Source organism: Brachyistius frenatus, unplaced genomic scaffold (genome assembly GCF_029030835.1).
Source record: "Brachyistius frenatus isolate BFR_SWC_R1_liver_20210118 unplaced genomic scaffold, ASM2903083v1 Contig_169, whole genome shotgun sequence".
Taxonomy (NCBI): domain Eukaryota; kingdom Metazoa; phylum Chordata; class Actinopteri; family Embiotocidae; genus Brachyistius; species Brachyistius frenatus.
The window spans coordinates 448,402-470,104 of NW_027210768.1; the positions used below are offsets into that span (position 1 = coordinate 448,402).

At 42.5% G+C, this 21,703-nt stretch overlaps 2 protein-coding genes across 2 annotated transcripts in view; one reads left to right on the top strand and one right to left on the bottom strand.

The window, feature by feature from the left end:
* The window catches only part of ezrb (ezrin b), a 32,191-nt gene extending 10,741 nt beyond the window's left edge, over positions 1-21,450 (top strand). The window contains exons 4-14 of the mRNA XM_069717136.1: positions 4,482-4,577; positions 8,827-9,101; positions 10,363-10,446; positions 10,731-10,877; positions 13,735-13,831; positions 14,367-14,530; positions 16,474-16,604; positions 17,583-17,743; positions 19,162-19,254; positions 19,572-19,811; positions 21,272-21,450. Of these exons, the coding sequence (XP_069573237.1) occupies positions 4,482-4,577; positions 8,827-9,101; positions 10,363-10,446; positions 10,731-10,877; positions 13,735-13,831; positions 14,367-14,530; positions 16,474-16,604; positions 17,583-17,743; positions 19,162-19,254; positions 19,572-19,811; positions 21,272-21,436 (1,653 nt within the window). The 3' untranslated portion in view covers positions 21,437-21,450. The remainder of the gene's footprint in view (positions 1-4,481; positions 4,578-8,826; positions 9,102-10,362; positions 10,447-10,730; positions 10,878-13,734; positions 13,832-14,366; positions 14,531-16,473; positions 16,605-17,582; positions 17,744-19,161; positions 19,255-19,571; positions 19,812-21,271) is intronic.
* The window catches only part of LOC138631932 (acyl-CoA:lysophosphatidylglycerol acyltransferase 1-like), a 191,940-nt gene that overhangs the window by 158,701 nt on the left and 11,536 nt on the right, over positions 1-21,703 (bottom strand). The window lies entirely within an intron of this gene.

Genomic DNA, 21,703 nt, shown 5'->3' on the forward strand with positions numbered 1-21,703 from the left:
GTGTGTGTGTGTGTGTGTGTGTGCGCGTGTGTGTGTGTGTGTGTGTTGTGCCTGCATGTCGGGACTCACCGTTCATAGGGAACATTTTAGTTAAAAGACATTTGAATAAAATCAAGTAAACATAATATCTCCCCCAAAAAACTACACCAACTAGCATATTTATATATTGTTGTATTTTGTGATATTCATGTGACAGATGTCTTTTGAAGTCAGCACTTGATTTATTGACAGTCGGCGCTCTAAAGCGCTCCATGTATAGTTTTGTTTAAGGATAGCTAATGACCTCGATATTTGCCTCTGACATCTCTATTTATAGGTGCGGCTGAATTCCCCTGCCTACTTGTTAGAATGACTCTCAGTGGGGTGTGCCACAGATGATCACTCATTCCCTGTGATGGTGTCATCGACAGTTCGGTGCTCTATTTTCGTACACAGATACAGTTTACTAAATTTTAGCACTGGGAAACTGTCTACGAAGCCTCGCCCCTTGTCTGAAGCCCGATCAACCGTTCACGGAGGCTACAGGTTCATTTGTCCGACATTTAACTCGAGTGGTCGCGTCTCTGAAGTCCGTCAGCGGCCCGATTTAGTTTTTGACCGGTGCTTTGGCAGCAATCAGCTGCAGAAACAGAAGCGTGCTCACATGGTGTTCGACAGGTTGTGTGGAAATGCTGAGTAACAGCAGTGAGCTCACTCTCTGGGGTGGGGGAGGGGGGTTTGGTGTGGCCCCTGTGGTCAGTGCTGATCATAGCCTTCGTCCCGGTCATGCCGCGCTTCAAGAGAAACGCCTGCCACTCCCCTACACACCCTCGTCCAGCTTCACTTCCACATGACACTGCTGCTTCTTTCATTTTGTCCTGAACTACAGTTTAAAAGGAACCACAGCCTCAGCAGTTTACCTTACTGGGTAAATATATCGGCCCTGTTCAGACGCCATCAGCCAGCTCCCTCCTGTATTACTGTGGCTTCAAAAGGTTTTCAGTTTCAGCTTCAGCTCTGTAGAACTGCTTTGGATAGGTTAAAAGCAGCAGCAGGAGGACGATTGATGTTAAACATGACAACATTTGAACGAGTTCAGCAATGTCTTGAACTGAATTCAAGCCCAAACAATCAGGCTGACAGGTGTCAGGAGCAAAATGTGAAACTTGTTCACACATACTCAACCCACATGTCGAAGTTGCTTTTGAACAAGCAAAAGAGTCGTTCCAAGTCAGGAGAGGCAACGTGGCGGCAGTAAGGAAGACTGGCTTTGTAACGCTTCAGCTACAGTGAACGTTCGGCCTGACGGTAACAGACTTGTTCCCCGCCGCTGCCCACCTCCTTCACCTTCGGGGCCCGACAGGGTGAACCCCTCCCTTCCCCTCCTCCGTCCCTTGAGGACTCCTGGTTATTTAGCCCAGAGGATGCAGTGAGTAATGCCGTTTCAGCCCAGCGGCATTCCTCTCTCTCACCACAGGGCCCGAGCTCCCATGAAGCAGGAGGAGAAAAACCTTCACTCTGTCAGATGACCGAGACGAAGCTGCAGACTAAAGTCTTGCCAACTGCTCCTTTGTGGCGCTGCGACTTTCGCTCCTCAAACTAAAATGAGTGTGACGTGGTCGGTGACCCAGAATCTGTAAAGTTTTTGCTTCTTCAGCCCGACTGCAAATGTTTCACAGAGGTTTTTTCAATTATGGCCAGAGTGAAGCAGACTTGTGCCACCTCTAACGGCTCGTACCATTTTATTTTACAGATGTATGGTTTTATTTTCTTTCACAACGGGATAAAGTCACAAAGATATTTTGCATCGTAGTTTGAAAAAGAAAAAAGCCTCAGGAAGCATTGAATTCAACCTCCTAAAGAAAAAGCCTTTACAATCAAGAACTCTTAATTTAGTCTTAATTAAACGTGTTTGACAGTGAAATGGGAAATGAATTGCATTCTGCGATATTAAAAAAGGTCTAAAACAGCCTTAAATATAACTAGATGAAGCTTGCAGAAAGCTGGAAACTGAATTTTGCATCAGGGTGTTTTAAGTATTCTTACTTGGACCGAATCGGTACTACAGTCGTTCTTTGGGGCTCTTCAGGTAAATTGGAGCAAACTAGTGACCCATTAACATCGAGGCAACCTGCCAAACCAACCTGCTGCGATGTCGGTTTACTAAACCTGCGTCCCCAGATTCAGATTTAATCCTCCTCTAACGAGCTGTATTATTTTCAGCGTCCTTTGCCTGCAGGTGTTCATAGCAGGTACAGCGTGTTATTGAGGCCAGGTTATCTGTTTGTCGCGTGAAGGACTGCGTTGTTTAAGGTTAGTAAGCTTGCACAGCAAAGTGGTTACCTCACTGACGAGGTCGCATCGAGCCTCTCTGCAGTAAATCAGAAAGCAATCGTTCATTTAGGTGTCTGTGTGGCTGCCCGTTCTGTTTTCCTGCCTCTTACTCTGTGGATCCCCAAAGTACAAACCCACCATGAAAGGGCTGATTGTTTTCTGAGGCCTTATGAGTTTCATTACAGGTGAGATGAAGTGCTCTCTCATTTCAGGCCTCTTCCAGCGCTTGTTGTTGTTGCACTAAATGCAATCCATCAGAAGATCCCTGAATCAAAGCCATTCATCTTCACTCCCACAGGTCGGCCTGCCCTGCATTTTGTCGGCCACTAACAGAAGGGGAGACTTTGATTTTCATTTTAACCTTGGCTGTAGCTTATCATTGGGAACGGGCTCGGCCGGAGTACCGGCATGTTGACTCAAACGTCACCCGGGCAACTCGGCACCTCACCTGGTGAAAGGGTGGGAAATTTGGCAGAGATGGCACACACACACAGGCACACACACACACACACACACATGGCACGCACGCACGCACGCACACACACACACACACACACACACACACACACACACACACACACACACACACACACACACACACACACACACACACACACACACACACACATACATATACATATACATATATACACACACAAAAACCAGGGTTTCCTAGACTGTGCTGTTGGAAAACTTCTCTGTCAGCTGTATAGAACTTCTGGTCGTTGAGGTTTCTTTCAGAAGCCAGTGGAAAATGGCAGCAGAAGATATTATTCCAGAGCTACGACTGGCTTTTCACTGTCTCAGCTGCAAAACTGAAAAAAAAAAAAAAAAAGATCCTCAAATTGCTGATGTGAAAACATTCTCGTGAGGTCAGACATGAAGAGTTTCCAGTGAAATGAAAACTGGCTTTCTTTTCACACATTAGTATGAAGGAGTTGCAGTTTTCAAACGGTCTCGTGAGTTTCGCTCCAGCCGGCTCAGTCTGTTCCTGGAGTCAGAGACGGGACGCTAGTCATGCAGCACGCCCTCGTTATACAGTATCACTCCTCCTGTCTGCTCGGACAATAAGACCGCTCTGTTGAAGACCAGTCCTCGGCGTGCTCTGGTGTGCTGCAGCAAATCTTCGCAGACAACTGCCAGATTAATCCATAACAACCTGGGTTATACTCTCCCCCTCTAAACTGCATGAAAACCTAGATTTATACTGTAATATGTAACTATTTGTTTTATTAAATGGATTTATCTTGTATTTATATTCGATTTGAAAATGTAGCGTTTAGGAGCTGGTATCAAAGTCAAGGAATCGGTAGTGGTGCCAGTATTGAAAAGTGTTGAACAATAGTCCATTGTTTATCATATTTAGCTGAAGACATGTAGTATTTAACAGAGTACTTTTGTTTGTCCTCAGCCAAATCGCCTGGAATGTGTAATACTATGAGGGCTGTCCACCAGATTAGTTTGGTAACTGAGTATGTCACCTTAAGGTTAGATTCTTCATTCTGAAAAGCTTTTGAAACTCTTTCCACATCTCCTCGTTTTACTCGGCGAAAAACATCAGTGACTCATTTACTGGAATATTATAAGGTGTGAAAGCATGATTTCTTTCTGTTGACAATTTCCATTACATCACCTCATATTGTGTTTTCCTGGAATCGAAGGCTGGGTATTTGTTGCATTTATGCAGGTTTACATCTGGTCTTTTGTGATATTCCTGTGTCTCTTCCAGAAATTCTGGATTATGTTGAATTACTTTTATAATTCTTTATAAACCAATGTAACCTAGATTCGTGTTAAATGATAATGTGATGTGGAAACTTCTTCTGTCTGTTTTAGAACTGAAACAGTTGCTCAGCTGTTTTGACAATTAATTGTTTTAGTCGTTTATCGAGGAAAAATAATGCTCCGTTTTTCTTATTCCCCCTTCATAATAAGGAGGAATTGCTACCTCACTTCTTTATACATCAAAGTAAACTGAATATGTTTGGGTTTGAAGATGTCAATGTGTGCTCTGGGAAGTTGTGATTGCCTTTTTTCCACAATGTTTTGACATTTCATAGACCAAACACTTATTAGATTAATCAAGAATAACCAGGCGACTGTGGTAAAGAAAGTAATCATTGGTTGCAGCCCTGCTCTGTCTGAACACTTTATTTTTCTCTATGCAGGTGGTCAAAACTATTGGCTTACGTGAAGTCTGGTACTTCGGACTTCAGTATATGGACGGCAAAGGTTACTACACCTGGCTAAAGCTGGACAAAAAGGTAAGATCCAGGTTAAAAATACTTTTATGTTTGATTTGATCTCTATTTTATTGGTTGGAAGAAAAAAAAAATTCCCTATGTATTAGTACTGATTATGAATCTGTCAATTTAGATGATGTTAAAACTTTGATCACAGCATTTCTGTTTGATGATTATTCGACAGTTACTCAACAGTATACATCTGTTTTCTATGTTATTGATGTCGTTATTATCTTTTTAATACAGTGATTTCCTCTCTTATTACATATCCAGATACTTACAGCTTGCATACATGCATCTCTACAACTGAGTACCAAACTTCGACACTTTTGTGGTACAAAAAGAATCACTTTGATATTATCTAGTACCAAAAATAGCTTTGTCATTTGGTACTTAATGTCAGTACGTGATTTTTGCACACACAACTTTAGGCTTCTCTGCGGCTCCATCTTGCCTGCATGTGATAGCATGTGAGGCGTTTATGGGACATTTGTTATTGTAGCTCCAAAAAACAACCTGGGTTACACTGTCCTCCTCTAAATTGAGTGAAAAATCAAGATTAATACTGTATTGTGTAATTTATTTGTTTTTAAAATGGATTTTATAAAATAATCATAGAAAAAAAAAATCCCTCAGGAACCTGTATCGAAGTAAAGTTATCGGTACCCAGCCCTATATACGTTTCAGTGATTTTCAGTGAGTTCGCTGTGTAGTATGTAGATAAATATAGAAGGAATGTATTGTTTTAATGTGACAATACAATCAGAGGTGCAGTGTTTGCCTTTCAGTCAATCAGTAGCCACCATATTATAGTAGGAATTCTTTGTGAACCACAGCTGTCTCAGTTTTTCTCTGTTTACCTGAGTAAACACAAGTGACCTGGACTCCACTAACTAAGATTCCTGAGTCATCCATAATCTGACTAAGCAAAGGTCAATCAGTCAGCGGAAGGAAATCACGCCGGCAAGTAGCAGAACTCCAGATGTTCAAGATTGTGCAGATATCACAGTTTCTGTTTGATCTGATAAATCTGCAGCTTTTGACACCAGATTCTGAATGAATAATCTGTTCAAGGGGAATTCCACAGATTTTACACATCAGAGTCTATTTCCAGGTGTTGGGCTGTAATACTTCAAAGGGAGCTGGACGAGTCAGTGTTAAAATTTAAAAAAAAGACACCTGGATCACAAACTGTAGTTGGTCAGGTAATGTAGTTTTGACAAAGAAGAATGTGTGGCATAAAAAAGAGAAGATCTCTGGTTCAATTTTGATATTTTTTTGTATCTGTACATCATGAGTCTGAAAGATTTTATAGGAGTCTGATGCTAAATTGTCTACTTCGAAATATACAGTGGGTACGGAAAGTATTCAGACCCCTTTAAATTTTTCACTCTTTGTTTCATTGCAGCCATTTGCTAAAATCAAAAAAGTTCATTTTATTTCTCATTAATGTACACTCAGCACCCCATCTTGACAGAAAAAAACAGAAATGTAGAAATTTGTGCAAATTTATTAAAAAAGAAAAACTGAAATATCACATGGTCATAAGTATTCAGACCCTTTGCTGTGACACTCATATTTAACTCACATGCTGTCCATTTCTTCTGATCCTCCGTGAGATGGTTCTACTCCTTCATTGGAGTCCAGCCGTGTTTAATTAAACTGATTGGACTTGATTAGGAAAGGCACACACCTGTCTATATAAGACCTTACAGCTCACAGTGCATGTCAGAGCAAATGAGAATCATGAGGTTGAAGGAACTGTCCAAGGAGCTCAGAGACAGAATTGTGGCAAGGCACAGATCTGGCCAAGGTTACCAAATAATTTCTGCAGCACTCAAGGTTCCTAAGAGCACAGTGGCCTCCATAATCCTTAAATGGAAGAAGTTTGGGACGACCAGAACTCTTCCTAGACCTGGCCGTCCAGCCAAACTGAGCAATCGTGGGAGAAGAGCCTTGGTGAGAGAGGTAAAGAAGAACCCAAAGATCACTGTGGCTGAGCTCCAGAGATGCAGTAGGGAGATGGGAGAAAGTTCCACAAAGTCAACTATCACTGCAGCCCTCCACCAGTCGGGGCTTTATGGCAGAGTGGCCCGACGGAAGCCTCTCCTCAGTGCAAGACATATGAAAGCCCGCATAGAGTTTGCCAAAAAACACATGAAGGACTCCCAGACTATGAGAAATAAGATTCTCTGGTCTGATGAGACCAAGATTGAACTTTTTGGCGTTAATTCTAAGCGGTATGTGTGGAGAAAACCAGGCACTGCTCATCACCTGCCCAATACAATCCCAACAGTGAAACATGGTGGTGGCAGCATCATGCTATGGGGGTGTTTTTCAGCTGCAGGGACAGGACGACCGGTTGCAATTGAAGGAAAGATGAATGCGGCCAAGTACAGAGATATCCTGGAAGAAAACCTCTTCCAGAGTGCTCTGGACCTCAGACTGGGCCGAAGGTTCACCTTCCAACAAGACAATGACCCGAAGCACACAGCTAAAATAACAAAGGAGTGGCTTCGGAACAACTCTGTGACCATTCTTGACTGGCCCAGCCAGAGCCCTGACCTAAACCCAATGGAGCATCTCTGGAGAGACCTGAAAATGGCTGTCCACCAACGTTCACCATCCAACCTGACGGACTGGAGAGGATCTGCAAGGAAGAATGGCAGAGGATCCCCAAATCCAGGTGTGAAAAGCTTGTTGCATCATTCCCAAGAAGACTCATGGCTGTACGAGCTCAAAAGGGTGCTTCTACTCAATACTGAGCAAAGGGTCTGAATACTTATGACCATGTGATATTTCAGGTTTTCTTTTTTAATAAATTTGCACAAATTTCTACATTTCAGTTTTTTTCTGTCAAGATGGGGTGCTGAGTGTACATTCATGAGAAATAAAATGAACCTTTTTGATTTTAGCAAATGGCTGCAATGAAACAAAGAGTGAAAAATTTAAAGGGGTCTGAATACTTTCCGTACCCACTGTACGTGAGGTTTTACTGGCTCTAATGAGTAAAAGGGCTACATTAAACACACACTGTACAAAAACTAGAGCAAAGCTGTTTTTGTCTCATGGTTTTGAAGAACATTGTTATTCTAGACTAAAATAAACGTGACAAACCATGCAAACCTATCTAGTCAAATTTCTAAAGTTGCACCTTTTGCATTTTACAATCATGAACAAGGGTAACAGAGAGAAAGAGAAAGACAGAGGGTTATGCTTGCCTCAGTCAGCAGCAGTAAACTGTGTGCTGACACGGCGCTGCAGCTCATCAGCACAATGCAAAGCTCAAACTGGAAAATTCCCGGCCCCATTCTCTCCATCAAGACCGCTTGGTTCCTGTTTTGAAATTAAAGGAAGAGGCACATTGTGTCAACAAGTACTGCAGCTGGGAGTTAATAAAGTGTATTTCCACTAAATGAGAGGGGAGATCCTCTTTTGGTGAGGCCGATGTGGCTCATTGAACTGCAGAACTTTGTGGTTCCTTCTGTGTAAAGTGTTGACATCCAGTATTTAGTCTGCTGATTGTGACTCTTTTGTAGACAATAATACAAGTGACATGTTTGACAGAGAAAACATTATTTATACTTTTTACAGCATCATGATTTTGTTTAGCCTGGTGTTACCAGACCCAAATTCACTGTAAATATACGGGGTTGGCCACCCTTTCTTGGGATATTATTTCCACTCGTTTCATTATACTGGGTGTAGACCTCGGGTTGATTTGGAAAAGTATTCGAGCAGCCTTTAACAAATCAGCCTTGACCACCATGTGACGTATGTGGTTTTTCCGAAAATCACCAAGAGGAAAGACCCTCCCTCAAGAGAGCAAGGTGTAACGCCATAAATGACCACTGCAGACTTTGTAAAGAAAATTTAAGGATACAAGAGGCATTGTTTTTGCTTCTGCCTCAATTCCTCAATATTTGCTAGCGTTGCTGCGACTTTTCGTATCGCCTGCTCTTGCTCTACCACGGCCACCATTGTTGGAACTATATTCCGAAACAAACGTTTTACTTCAATGTCATTGCATTTGGCCACACCCACTAGTCTACTCTAAACATGACTGACAATACTGACGTTTGTACAATACAGCTTTTAATTTGACATTTTAGCAGCCGGAGCTGGCAGTCCATTAACTCAGCTTTTCAGGCTCTCATCTAACTCTCTGCAAGAAAGTGAAAAACCGTATTTATAATATCAATCTATTCCTTTCATGCACACATAATATGACCATATAGGTTATTTAACTATGATTTCAAATTGTTTCCAGGTGTCGTCTCAAGACGTGAAGAAGGAGAACCCGCTGCAGTTCAAGTTTCGGGCCAAGTTCTTCCCAGAGGATGTCGCTGAGGAGCTGATCCAGGACATCACCCAGAAGCTCTTCTTCCTGCAGGTGAAAGAGGGCATCCTGAGCGACGAGGTCTACTGCCCACCAGAGACAGCCGTGCTGCTGGCCTCCTACTCCGTTCAGGCCAAGTTCGGAGACTACAACAAAGAAGTGCACCAGCCCGGATACCTGCTGTCCGAACGGCTGCTGCCGCACAGGTGAGGTGTGCCGGTGGGCTCAGGACAACAAATTGGGCATTGTTGTGGTGAAATTTAGATCAAGGCAAGATGTTATGCAGTCATACACTTGGGTTATTCGTCGGAAGGCACTGCACTTGGTGCTGCCAGAAAACAAGTCTGTTAAAGGAGATAATTATTCAATAAAAAGAGAAATCTTAGAGAAAGAAGGAACTAAAAAAACAGAAAGAGTGGGAAAGTGCTCCAATCAGCAGCACTGGTCGAACCTGCTGCAAAGAAAATCACCATCTCCACCGCTAGAAACAAAAGAGGAGCCGTTTACGTAACGATCATTATTTCTAGACAATGTGTTCCTTCTATCCAGATTAGCTCTCCGTACACCATCAACACTGCCGGTATATGAAGCTACCAACTGAACTCTCGTACAGAAACTGGTAGAATTGAAAACAGAACGGGATGAACTCTGTGGTTACATTAGAATATTCACAAGGAGGATCAAAGCTCTATTACACCAATAATCCTGGCACTCGCTACAAAGCACAGTCCAGAGTGCCAAAAGATCCCGGCTGAGAGCGGGCCGTGCAGCTCTGGTGCACTTCCAGGAGAGATTGAAAATAGTTTAAACGTGGGTGCGTCAGGGATTGGTGATGATCGTGTCTTATCAGCTCCTCTCGTCTGCCGGAGAGGAAGTATCCGACCACCACGATACAGCGACAGATGGAAGCAGAGACTCTGGACCTGTTTCTCCTGAGAGGACAGTGTGGCAGTCATCAGAAATATAAATTAGGCATCAATTGACATATTGAAAGCCATACTGTGTATCTGGAAGTTGTTACTAAACTAAACTAAGAAACCGTGCAGAAAAAAAAAGATGCCTAAAAAGCACATTTGTTGTACTTAAGAGGGCAGACGGTCATCATCTCGCCTCGCTGGTCTTCATCAAAGTAGAAGTCTTTTTTTTTTTTCCGCATGTGTGTAAAATAGATGCAAAAATGAAGTCAGTCTTGACATCAAATTCCCGTGCGTTGCTCAGTTACCATTGGCACACTCCCCATTGTGCTGTATCTCTCACTCCGATGCACAACAAGTAGCCAAAACACTGAACTCGTGCCAACAAGGGAAACACGACGCCTCAGGGAAATGACCACAATACTAAAAAAAATTAAAGCACTTTCCACAACTCGCTTGCAGGAAAATGGAGTCCGTAACGCTGCAGAACAGACCGGTTTGTTGGTGGTTGGTGTTGCAGCTGACAGTTGTGGTTTTCTCTCTCTGTCTGTAGAGTCCTGGAGCAGCACAAGTTATCCAGAGAGCAGTGGGAGGAGAGGATCCAGGTGTGGCACGAGGAGCACCACGGCATGTTGAAGTGAGTCCACGCGAACTTGAACGTGGAGCTGATAAGATTTACTTTAATTCTGCCTTTTTAATTTTAAACATTTTTTTTTCTTTACTTTTTCTTACCTATTTTATTCTTAATCGTTACTGGTCATATTTCTGCCTGTTTTTTGTTTTTTAAGCCTCACTTGTAATGTTTTAATCCTGGAAATACCTTGTTAAGCACTTTGTAACTTTGCTTTTGAAAAGTTCTGTAGAAATACAGTTTGTGAATATATTATTATTGTTATTAATCCCGTGAGATCTCTCTTGCAGGGAGGATGCTATGCTGGAGTACCTGAAGATCGCTCAGGACCTGGAAATGTACGGAGTCAACTACTTTGACATCAAGAACAAGAAGGGAACAGAGCTGTGGCTGGGAGTGGACGCGCTGGGACTCAACATTTATGAGAAGGACGACAAGTAAGCACTGTGTCTCAAAGTAACCGGCCTCACTCAGTGTTGGTGTCTGTCGTGGCTCCTGATTCCTGCATGTTGTTGCGAGCTGCAGCGTTGTGACAGAGCGAAACCTGCCGAGCCAGGTCCACGTCTGTACTTGATCACCGCTCCTGTTTCTCAGCAGACAGTATGACAGGAATAACAATGAAGGCTGAATGGATACGGACATGTCTATGTATTATTTGAAATCTGCATAGCTGTAGTGACATTTAAATCTTCTCTGAGGTGAAACAATACAGTTTTTATCTTGAGGGTTTTTATCACATAATTTACTTTTTTTTTTAATTTTTTTTTTTTTTTTTACATTTGTAGTATTATTGTCCTGTCTTGTCTTTATCTCTGCTTGACTCTGTTCTGGCTCTCGTCTCAGTCCCGTAACACCGAGTTAAACTCGCTGAATTTTTTTTACCCAGTTTTTCTGTTTTACCAGAAACAGAAATGTAAATATTCCTACTTTGTATCATCCTGCGGTTTTTGCCGTTGGACCTACAATGAAAGCTGCTGTTTGAGATGTGTGACGTGATGTTTCCATCATCCAGTCTGGCTTCGGTGGCGATTTCCACTCTGTTTGTAGGGCAGGACAGGTTGTGAGATAATCACCCTCTCTGTGTGGTGAAATGAGTTGTGAGAACTCCCGTGGCTGGTGGCCTCCTCCTCTTTGGGGTTATTGGAGTGAAGTACACTGTTAAAGGAGCACTTCATCCCAGGTGACTTGCTTTTCAGCCACTGACGCTGCGCTGGAAATGCTGCCGGCAGCGCCGCGGCTGAGTTGACATTGTGGCTCTTCTCTTATTAAAACGGCTGCACTGTGTCAGCGGAGATGAATCCAGCACGTTGATGGCGGCATAATGACAACGTTTAGCGAGTCAGCCGCGTCATGAGGCCTCTAATTGAACCTCTACAGGCTTTTAGTTTTCTCAAATCTAAAAGATTTAATTACTGACTGCCATTGTGTTAAATGTTCATCTACTCTTTCAGTTATTGTAACTCATGTGGAGTATGAAACCTCCAACAAGACAGAGGAGTACGTACTAGATCCTCCTTGTGTGAGGCTGTCTCTTTGTGTTCCCTGGGATCAACAAAGAAATGCCTCTCCTCCACGGTGCCCTCTGTGGTAACCATGGCTACGCCGACTGGTTTTTCAAGCTGTGCAGCACTTAAGAATGTGAGGCCAACCTACAACACTGTCTCTCCAATGAGGGCAGCGGCCACAATGCAGCAGTGCAGCCAAGGCTTCACCGAGGTGCAATCCGGAGCTGGTTTAACTCCTTGTGCTCCTGCTGCTCCGCTAATCGCTAAAGGCTTTTTTCCTTAAGTCAAACCCACTCCCACAGTGCAGCCGTTCACACAACAGGTTCACGTATTTTACTGTTAGTTACATTAGAAAAAAATCCATACATCAGTTTCCGTTTTTCTGCATTGCAGTAGATGAATTTACCCCGACTCAGTTGTAACTTTGGTATCTAATCAGGATACAACAGTATCTGAGCCCTTTACATATGTTTTACTTGTGTTTTTGACACCACAGCTAAAACGGTAGATCAATTAATCACTTTTAATCAATTCAAGTAATGATAATGCATCCAAAAGTTCATTTTTCAAGCAACATTCTCTAGTTTAAGTTTCTACTCTGATGATTTGCTGCTTTTATATCACCATAAAATGAATATCTTCGGGTATTGTGTATATATTCATTTTATGTTTTTTTATAATAATATGCCAGAAACGAACCAACTTAATAAAAGCACGTATCTGTTGTTTCCGCTTATATGAAATCATTGATAAAGCACAGCTCAATAAACCACAATACTCTAATAGAAATATTCAGCAGATCATTTCCACACTGTTCTCTCAATTCCTCACACGTGTCAGGGTCAGCGAGGGAGGAAAATTCCAGTTTCGGGAGTTCTGTTTCACAGCAGGGTTTCGATGCGAGGTGGATGGCTGCTTCTCCAGATTACAACACTTTCGGCCCGTCTGATGTTTACACTGCTGCTCTGCATTGTGTTGAATGATGTTGGCATCCGTTCACTTTGTCTGGCCCGACAGAGCTGTGAGCCACACCCGAGATTCACCCCTCAAACTTGAGCTGTGGATACAGTAATTCATGTTCAGAGAGGTTTATTCTGATGCTACAGTTTGGAGCAGTCGATTGATGGCATGTCATTGAAATGAAGGACTACGGATGGCTGTTTTAAGCAAAAATAGTATTTGATATTTGCTGGGAACTATTCGACTATTATTCAAAGACACCTCCATATCAATATTTCTATTGTATTGTAGGCATGACTATTGGTGCTAGATATTTACATTTTGGATAGGTAATCATCAGTAATGTGGACATACTGACTAAGTGGGTAAAGGCAAATAATAGGACAGCTTCAACAGTCTGGTAAGTTCAGAAAATATCACTTTACTGTGATGCAGTCATATCATGATATTTCAAATATGACGATATTTAGTTTCCTACCATGACGATAACATATTATATATAAATACTTAAAATAGCAATATATATGATAAATGATAAATCAATATGTGTATATCACCAATGTGTCTAGCCGTGTCCCTCCCTTATAATGAATGAAGATTTACATTGTGCTGTGATATAATGTGCCTGAATGGAACGTCAGCACATAACAAAACTGACTGCAGCTTTTGTAAATATTTTGGATTTTTATAATATCAGTTTTTTTGTTTGTTGGTCCAAACATATCAGAAGGTGTGATTATGTGTTATCCCAGGTTACATCCAAGTTACATTATGACACTCTTAGTGCGATATGTATCACAGTCTAATGTTCCTGTGGTCTCTGCCTCAGATTGACCCCGAAGATTGGCTTCCCCTGGAGTGAGATCAGAAACATTTCCTTCAACGACAAGAAGTTCATCATCAAGCCTATTGACAAGAAATCTCCAGTGAGTAAAATTTCATCCAAGATGTCACACATGCTAACATTTCTAAACATCAAAATACGCAAGCCTCCTTATTAGTTCTCAGTCTCCTCCAGTTTAGGAGATCTTGTTCCTCTTTAGGTCAAATTAGACTTTTCAGAGCTTATTGAGTTGCAGTCAACATCTGTACTTAAGCTCTCTGCTTCCGTTTTACCTGCAGCATCATGTCTCTGCAGTGGAGAGAAAAAACATTGGACGTATCTGCAGTGCGATCGAGCATAGCTTTCCAGGCAATGCTATTAGTGACACACACACACACACACACACACACACACACACACACACACACACACACACACACACACACACACACACACACACACACACACACACACACACACACACACACACACACACACACACACACACACACACACACTGAGTGGAGCAGTCTGTGTATGAGTGTTTTTAGCAGTAATCTGCAGAGAAGTTTCCCCACAATGGGCCGGCAGCTGAAGGTTTATTAAGTCCGGTGTCTGTTCTGTCTTCTCTTTGTCAGGACTTTGTGTTTTATGCCCCGAGACTGCGCATCAACAAGCGCATCCTGCAGCTGTGCATGGGCAACCACGAGCTGTACATGCGGCGCCGCAAGCCCGACACGATCGAGGTGCAGCAGATGAAGGCCCAGGCCAGAGAGGAGAAGCAGCAGAAGCAGATGGAGAGGTACGATACAGATGTTCACACAGAAGAAAGGAACTGCTGACTGTAGTGATGTTGCTTGGATTTCTTTATGAAATCTGTTTCACACTGACTGAAGTAACATTTGGACAAAATGACCTCCGATATGGTCATAAACTGTATTTAATATTAAGATGTGAGCCACTTTGGAGTTTCTTGGCTACAGAAGAATTTATAGGTTTTTATAAGGGCTGGATGATAATTCAGTATTATTGTTTACAAAATTTCAGCTGCATCATTTGATAATAAAGGTTATTACCAATTAATGACTCTGATAAAACTATGATTAAAAACAAATAAGTGTATGTTTTCCACTGGGACCCAGGTCATTACTATGGCTGCAACAAGTGAATATTTATCCATTTATCTGCCAGTTGTTTGCTCAATTAATGGTTCAATCATTTTGTTTATAAAATGTCAGAATATCATCAAATATTTATCAAAGTGTAATTTGACCTCTTTACATCTTTTTTGTTTGACCATCAAAACTGAAATCCTAAAGACATTAACAAAGTTTAGTGATAAATCTCAGACGTGGTTGAAGCTGGAACTAAAGACATTTTTATGCAATTTAGATTTAAAATGTGTCTTGATGTAAATCTTTAAGCACAAACATTCCTAATATATTGCTATTTGGAAAATATCAACATTGATCATGATTTAACCATCATAAGCCAGGCCTATTTTTTTATATTGTATATTTGAACAACTAACCCCAAATTAACCTTTTTGAAACAGTTTAGTGCTGCAGCAGGTAATTATTTCTGTTATTGATTGATCCCATTAAAAAAAATACCCCAAATTCAGTGATGCCTTCAAAAATCTGGTTTTGTCCGACCAGAAATCTTCAAACCTTCTAATAAGTATTAAGACCCTTCCACTTCTTGTAGACTTTATTGCAATTTGATTGTACATGGATTTCAGTTCTTGATTTGACATTTGCCACAAATTATAAAAACAACTTTTTACTTTTTCATTGTGGGTAATTGAATTTAAACGGGTGACAAAAATGTCAACTTTATCCGTTTAAAATTAAATTTACAACACAGTATAAATGTGCCAAAAGTGGAGCGGTCTGAATACTTTCTGAAGTGACCAAACGTTCCACCACCTCGAATAGTTTGACCTAGTTCGGTTGCAGCGGCAGAAATTCTTCTCAACTCACCTTACAGAGAGAACCATGACGCAACTCGGCGTGCGAAGTGAAGCGCTCATCGGGTAATAACCCGACATTCCTTTTCAAGTGAAGGAAGTCTACTTCCTGTACGGGCTTAACCGAAAGCGAATGGATGTTGACCCTGGTCTCAGCAACAGCTGTCGGCCCGCTGTCTGTCCCGTACAGCTGTTCAAACATGGTGATGTAACGTCGAGCAGACAACACGCTGAATACTACAGGGAGAGCCATTAGATCACCAGGGGGCCGGCAGGCGGGAGTTTGAGCTTCACACACAGTAGCTCTCGGTGGTAAGAGGCTGAGAGAGGCCGGGCTGGTGGCCAAATACGGGCACGACACACGGGTTGTCATGATCCCCTTGAGAAGCATCAACAAACACAAACAAATCCCAGAAGGAGATTCTCGGCTGTGGCTTCAGCAGCTGTGATCAAAATACAACAAGGAAATGTTCAAAAATTTTAAATAAGCAATAGTTTGTTTTGGAGAACGCCAGAAAAACACTTCCGTGTGCTGCACGTAATAAAAACACACGAGGACAAGGAAACAGTCATAAAAAGAAGGAACGGGATGTAAAAGAATAAAATAAAATAAAATAAAATAAAAGTAAAAGTAAAAAAAATGGAGCTGCTTATTTGAGTAGTGAAGCTGCTTGTGCAAACATGCGGTGAATCTTGGTTTATGTGTGTGCCGCCGTCACGATGCATCAACTGTCAGCTGTTTTTGTGGGCTCACGGTGGTTGTGTGTTATCTGCAGAGCCCAGCTGGAGAACGAGAAGAAGAAGAGGGAGGCCATCGAGAAAGAGAAGGAGCAGATGGAGCAAGAGAAGCAGGATCTGATGATGAGGCTCTACCAGTTCGAAGAGAAGACCAAGAAGGCAGAGAGAGGTCTGGAAGGGAGGGAGGAGAGAGGAGGGGGTGGGGAGGGAGGAGGGAGGAGGGGGTGGGGAGGGAGGAGGGAGGAGGGGATTTTAGCAGCTCATCCATCATGTAACCATGAGGACACAGTGTGTTTGTATGGGAAAAAAGAGGGAGAGAGAGAGAGAGAGAGAGTGTGTGTGTGTGTGTGTGTGTGTGTGTGTGTGTGTGTGTGTGTGTGTGTGTGTGTGTGTGTGTGTGTGTGTGTGTGTGGTTACTCTGATAGGTAAACAAAAAGCTAACAGGTTATATTTGCAGGTTACGGTTGAACAGGAGCCAAAACAATGAATTAATTATAAGCTGCTCAGCATGACGCACTGCCATCAGTACTTTTCTTAATATTTGTGTTTATTATATGTCTATATTTCAATATCCAAAACAGACAAACAAAAGCTCTGCGTGAGGCTCTAATCTTCATATTTGACCTGTTTCTAATCATGTCTGCAGTCATGTGTTTAAAAATGACTTTAAGAAGAAGGTTGCTCGCAGTCTTAAGATCATTAAGTAACTCCAGGGCTCGTTCTTTAGTTTCCTAATAAATTAGCTCCTAAAGATTTGCAGCGTTTGTTTTTAAAGGCTTTAAATAGCAGCTGATTTTACACAGAGTAATACCAGTATCATTTCACCTTTTTGACACTTTAAAGCTCTATCTTTCCGCTAACACTGAAAATAACTGTAATTTAACGTATCACTTGCACTTATTCTAGAAAGACTCTGGTAGAGCTTTTGTATATATGTTACCATATCTAATATTTATCACTAGAAAAGGAGACAATCGCAGGTCTTCATCTTGGATTCAGGTCTAAAAAAAAAAAAAGACACAACTGCAGCTGGAATATTTCATAAAACTGCTGAAAATCTTTCCTTTTTGTGCTGTGAGCATAAATACATACAAGTTTAGTTTTTGTCTCATATTTCTTTTTCCTCTGCCTCCCCTCTGTGTTTCAGATCTGCAGGACCAGGTCCAGAGAGCCATGATGCTGGAGCAGGAGCGCAGGAGAGCCGAGGAGGAGGCGGCTCGTCTGGAGGCGGAGCGTCAGGCAGCTCTGCTGGCTAAAGAGGAGCTGGCCCGCCAGGCCGAGGACCAGAAGAAGGACCAGGAGCAGCTGGTTAGTAGTCTAATGACGCAGTCTTGGAATTTAGGTACTTAAAGACGAGTTAAATATTCCAATATCAGCCAACCGCTGTGACAATACTTATTCATTTCCATAAAAAAAAATGAAAAGGCCTTGCAGAGTCGTCCACAAAAGACTTGAAGTGGGCTCTGGGAATCTGTTGTCGGCTGTTTGTCCCGCTCTGTACCAGCCACATGCAGGGTGCAGTATTCAGCAGCGCCTGGCTACAGGAGCTCCACACAAAAGCACTTTGTGGAGTCCAGCTGGACCTTCGCTTCTGACCGCCACGCAGCAGCAGCGTTTTATCAGGCCGAGACACTTTGTTTTGTTTTTTTAACTTGAACCCTATTAAGACGCTTGTGCAATGGAGTAAGTCTCCGTCACTTCCACTGACTGAAGACATGTGGGAGTCGGGCAATCAACTCGTTTTAAATGCACTTCTTAATAATAGTGTCTCTGTGTTATCACTGAGGGACTGAATTTTCCAGCTGAACAGCTTTCACATCATCATTTCAAGGGCCAGTGATCCAAAGTCGACTCTCACTGAGCAGCTGAAGCAGGTTCAGTGTTTACTGGTCAGTTCAGTGGTGAGAGACGAGCTGTTCACCCGTTCACCGTGTTCACCCCGTTCACCGTGTTCACCCGTTCACCGTGTTCACCCCGTTCACCGTGTTCACCCGTTCACCCGTTCACCGTGTTCACCCCGTTCACCCGTTCACCGTGTTCACCCCGTTCACCCGTTCACCCTGTTCACCCTGTGGTGGGCAGACAGGATTTAACACACATCATGATGATCACACTTTTTAGATGCTGACAATTTAGAGTGATTTTTAAAGTGGATTATTTCACATCTAATAAATCTTACTTTAAACCGTTTAATATATGTATTTACACAATTTATTATTATTTTGAGTCCTGAAAGTAAAACGTATTAGATCATTTTCTATATAAAAAAAAAAAAGTAAGATTAAGGAAAGTCTTCTTCTCTTCTAATTCACAATTATGAATGACAAAAATATCTTTAGAAATGAAAGGAAATGTTTTCTTCTCCCTCAATCCAGGCACTTGTGTAACGAAGAGTCTAAGAAGCATTATAGTTCAATTTGCATATTCAAATATACTTAATAATGCTTGTCTTTAGTTGTTTAGTACTTAAAAGTCAGGAAGGAGTCACGATAGTATGAACACCTATTGGTTGCAGCTCGCTATATTCATTTATGGAAACTAATTTGACTTTACGGGGCCAAGATTAAAGGAATCAGAACCATCTCGTGCTATTATTTCATTTTGTTCTGGTCTGCTGCAGTAAAACTGAACATTATCGGTAATTTACGAGAACAAGATCATAAATCACATTTTTTTTCATCTTTACTCGCCGACCTGTATTAAATTGTGCTCCTGTTGTTTGTCAGGCTGCAGAGCTGGCAGAGCACACAGCCAAGATCTCCCTGCTGGAGGAGGCCAAGAAGCGCAAGGAGGAGGAGGCTGATTCATGGCAGCTCAGGGTGAGAGCTTTAACGGATGCACCAGCTGATGTCCAGTTTACTGAGGCTCATTCAGCTATTTCTGTCTGCTGGGAAGATTTACAGCAGACGAGACCAGTACATTACTCGGAAGGAATCAGATTAGTTTAGACTCTTTCTTTACTTTGGTTTGTTTTGCTTTTAAGAGTTTTGGGTGCTTGTAATTTTAAACTTAGGACGGATCAAATGCAAAAAAGGAAACAAATGTGGGGAATCTGGAGCCGTGTAACAAACGCTGTGTTCGGCCTCAGATCAGAGACAAGACAAGAGTTCAACTGACGCTCTCCGTTTGTCTCCAGGCCCGCGAGGCCCAGGATGATCTGATAAAGACCAAGGAGGAGCTGAACATGGTGATGACGGTGCCCCCGCCGCCTCCGCCTCCTCCCATGTACGACAACCTGGACGACAACAGCGACAGCGAGGAGAACGCCAGCACGAACAGCGCCGACCTTCAGTATGAAGGCATCAACGACCACCGCAACGAGGAGGACCGCCTGACGGAGGCCGAGAAGAACGAACGCGTGCAGAAACAGCTGAAGGTGAGGAAGGCGCCGTCTGGGCCGAGAAAATGAACACCTCTCAGCCAATCAGTCACGAGATGCAAATACGATTTTAAATTCCCTTCATGTGAAAGAAAGAAAGAAAGAAAGAAAGAAAGAAAGAAAGAAAGAAAGAAAGAAAGAAAGAAAGAAAGAAAGAAAGAAAGAAAGAAAGAAAGAAAGAAAGAAAGGAAGGAAGGAAGGAAGGAAGGAAGAATGAATGAATGAATGAATGAATGAATGAGGAGGTTGACAGACTTGCTGCAGCACCGCGAGGTGATCATTTTCTGAAAATGTACGAGTTCTTTCACGACTTTAGAGAAGCTTTGCAGCACATTACGGTCTCTCATGAAATTATCAGTTGACTATTAAAAGGACCAGTGAGTAAGATTTAGGACTATAAGAATAATAATTACGTTTTCAGTAGTTTATAATCACCTTAAACTGAGTCGTCGTGATGTTGGACGAAGTCAGACAGTGAGAGGATGTTTCAATTTGCGTACTCGCGTAGGCTACTTCCATTTGCTATTGTGAGTACATAAGTGCGCTTATAATGACAAGTGCAGCAACATTCAGCGCACTGTGAGCACCCAGATGGTACGATGGGCATTTCAAGCAAAATTACAATTCCATAATCACTCAGAACAATTTGATTAGTATTTGACTATTAACCCACATTTCTCCTGTTAACATCGCGGCATCTAATCTCACAGCGACACACAGTTTTACCTCTAAAGCTCTGGCGCCTGGTGGTTACATGCTCTTATTATTATTATTATTATTATTTTTATTATGATCTTTAATTGGCAGCCGGCAAACAGCTTTTAGGGGCATTTTCGCCACCTTCTAGTGAGAGTAATGCATTACAACCAGCCGGTGGTAAAAATGGGCAATAAGGAAGGAAGATTTGAGTTTTTATATTTCGATTACTATTCAAATATTCTAAAATCACGATCCATCTGTACCAGACAGTGTACTCGTAACGGAAAAACTACATGGCAGACGGGAAGAGACCACCGAGCTGTTTTCAAACTGCAAACCGGCCTCCGAGGAAGCTGCAGTGCGCTGAATGCAGCACTATTCAAATAAAAAGTTGTACATGTCCACGCACAAAGTGTGTATTTTTTTTTTACAAAGTGGCACACAGAGGGCATTAAACCGCCTTCGGGTTTTTTTTAGTGAAATGAGCAAAGACAACAGATATTTCGGCAGGTGACGTTTTCAAATGTTGCGTTGGTCGTCATTAAGTGCAGAGCGGCAGAATGCAGTTTGAGACGCTCCCCTTTCAAAATTCAAGCACAATACAAGTAAGCGTGCCAACGTGCAGGTGTACCAACAGAAGTACATGAATCGAGACACTGCACTGTAACATTACTAATGACCACTCTTAAAGTTGTATTGGCGTGGTCGTTTCTGTGCTCTCATCTCCTTCTCCTTCTCCTTCTCCTTCTCCTTCTCAGGCCCTGACCTCAGAGCTGGCTCAGATGCGCGACGACACGAAGAACACCCAGAACGACCTCCTGCACTGCGAGAACGTCCGGGCCGGCCGAGACAAATACAAGACCCTGCGACAGATCAGGCAGGGCAACACCAAGCAGAGGATCGACGAGTTTGAGGCCTTATAAAAAAACCAAAAGAAGCCTTCGGCGCTCAGCCGCGTACCCTTTCTGAATGGTCACTACGTCTCGGGCCGACACACAAACATGCTCGGGCACGTTTAACACAGCGGTTGCAGACGTAACCGGAGCAGTAGAAGCGCAGCGGCGGGGGACGGCGGCACCGCTTACAGAGAGATGAACTCCTGTTCGTCTGGCGGGATGCAGGGCTTTGCAAAAAACCTGACCAAAACTTAGTGCCAAAACCTTCCTTCTTCTTTCTCTTCTTAGTGTTTT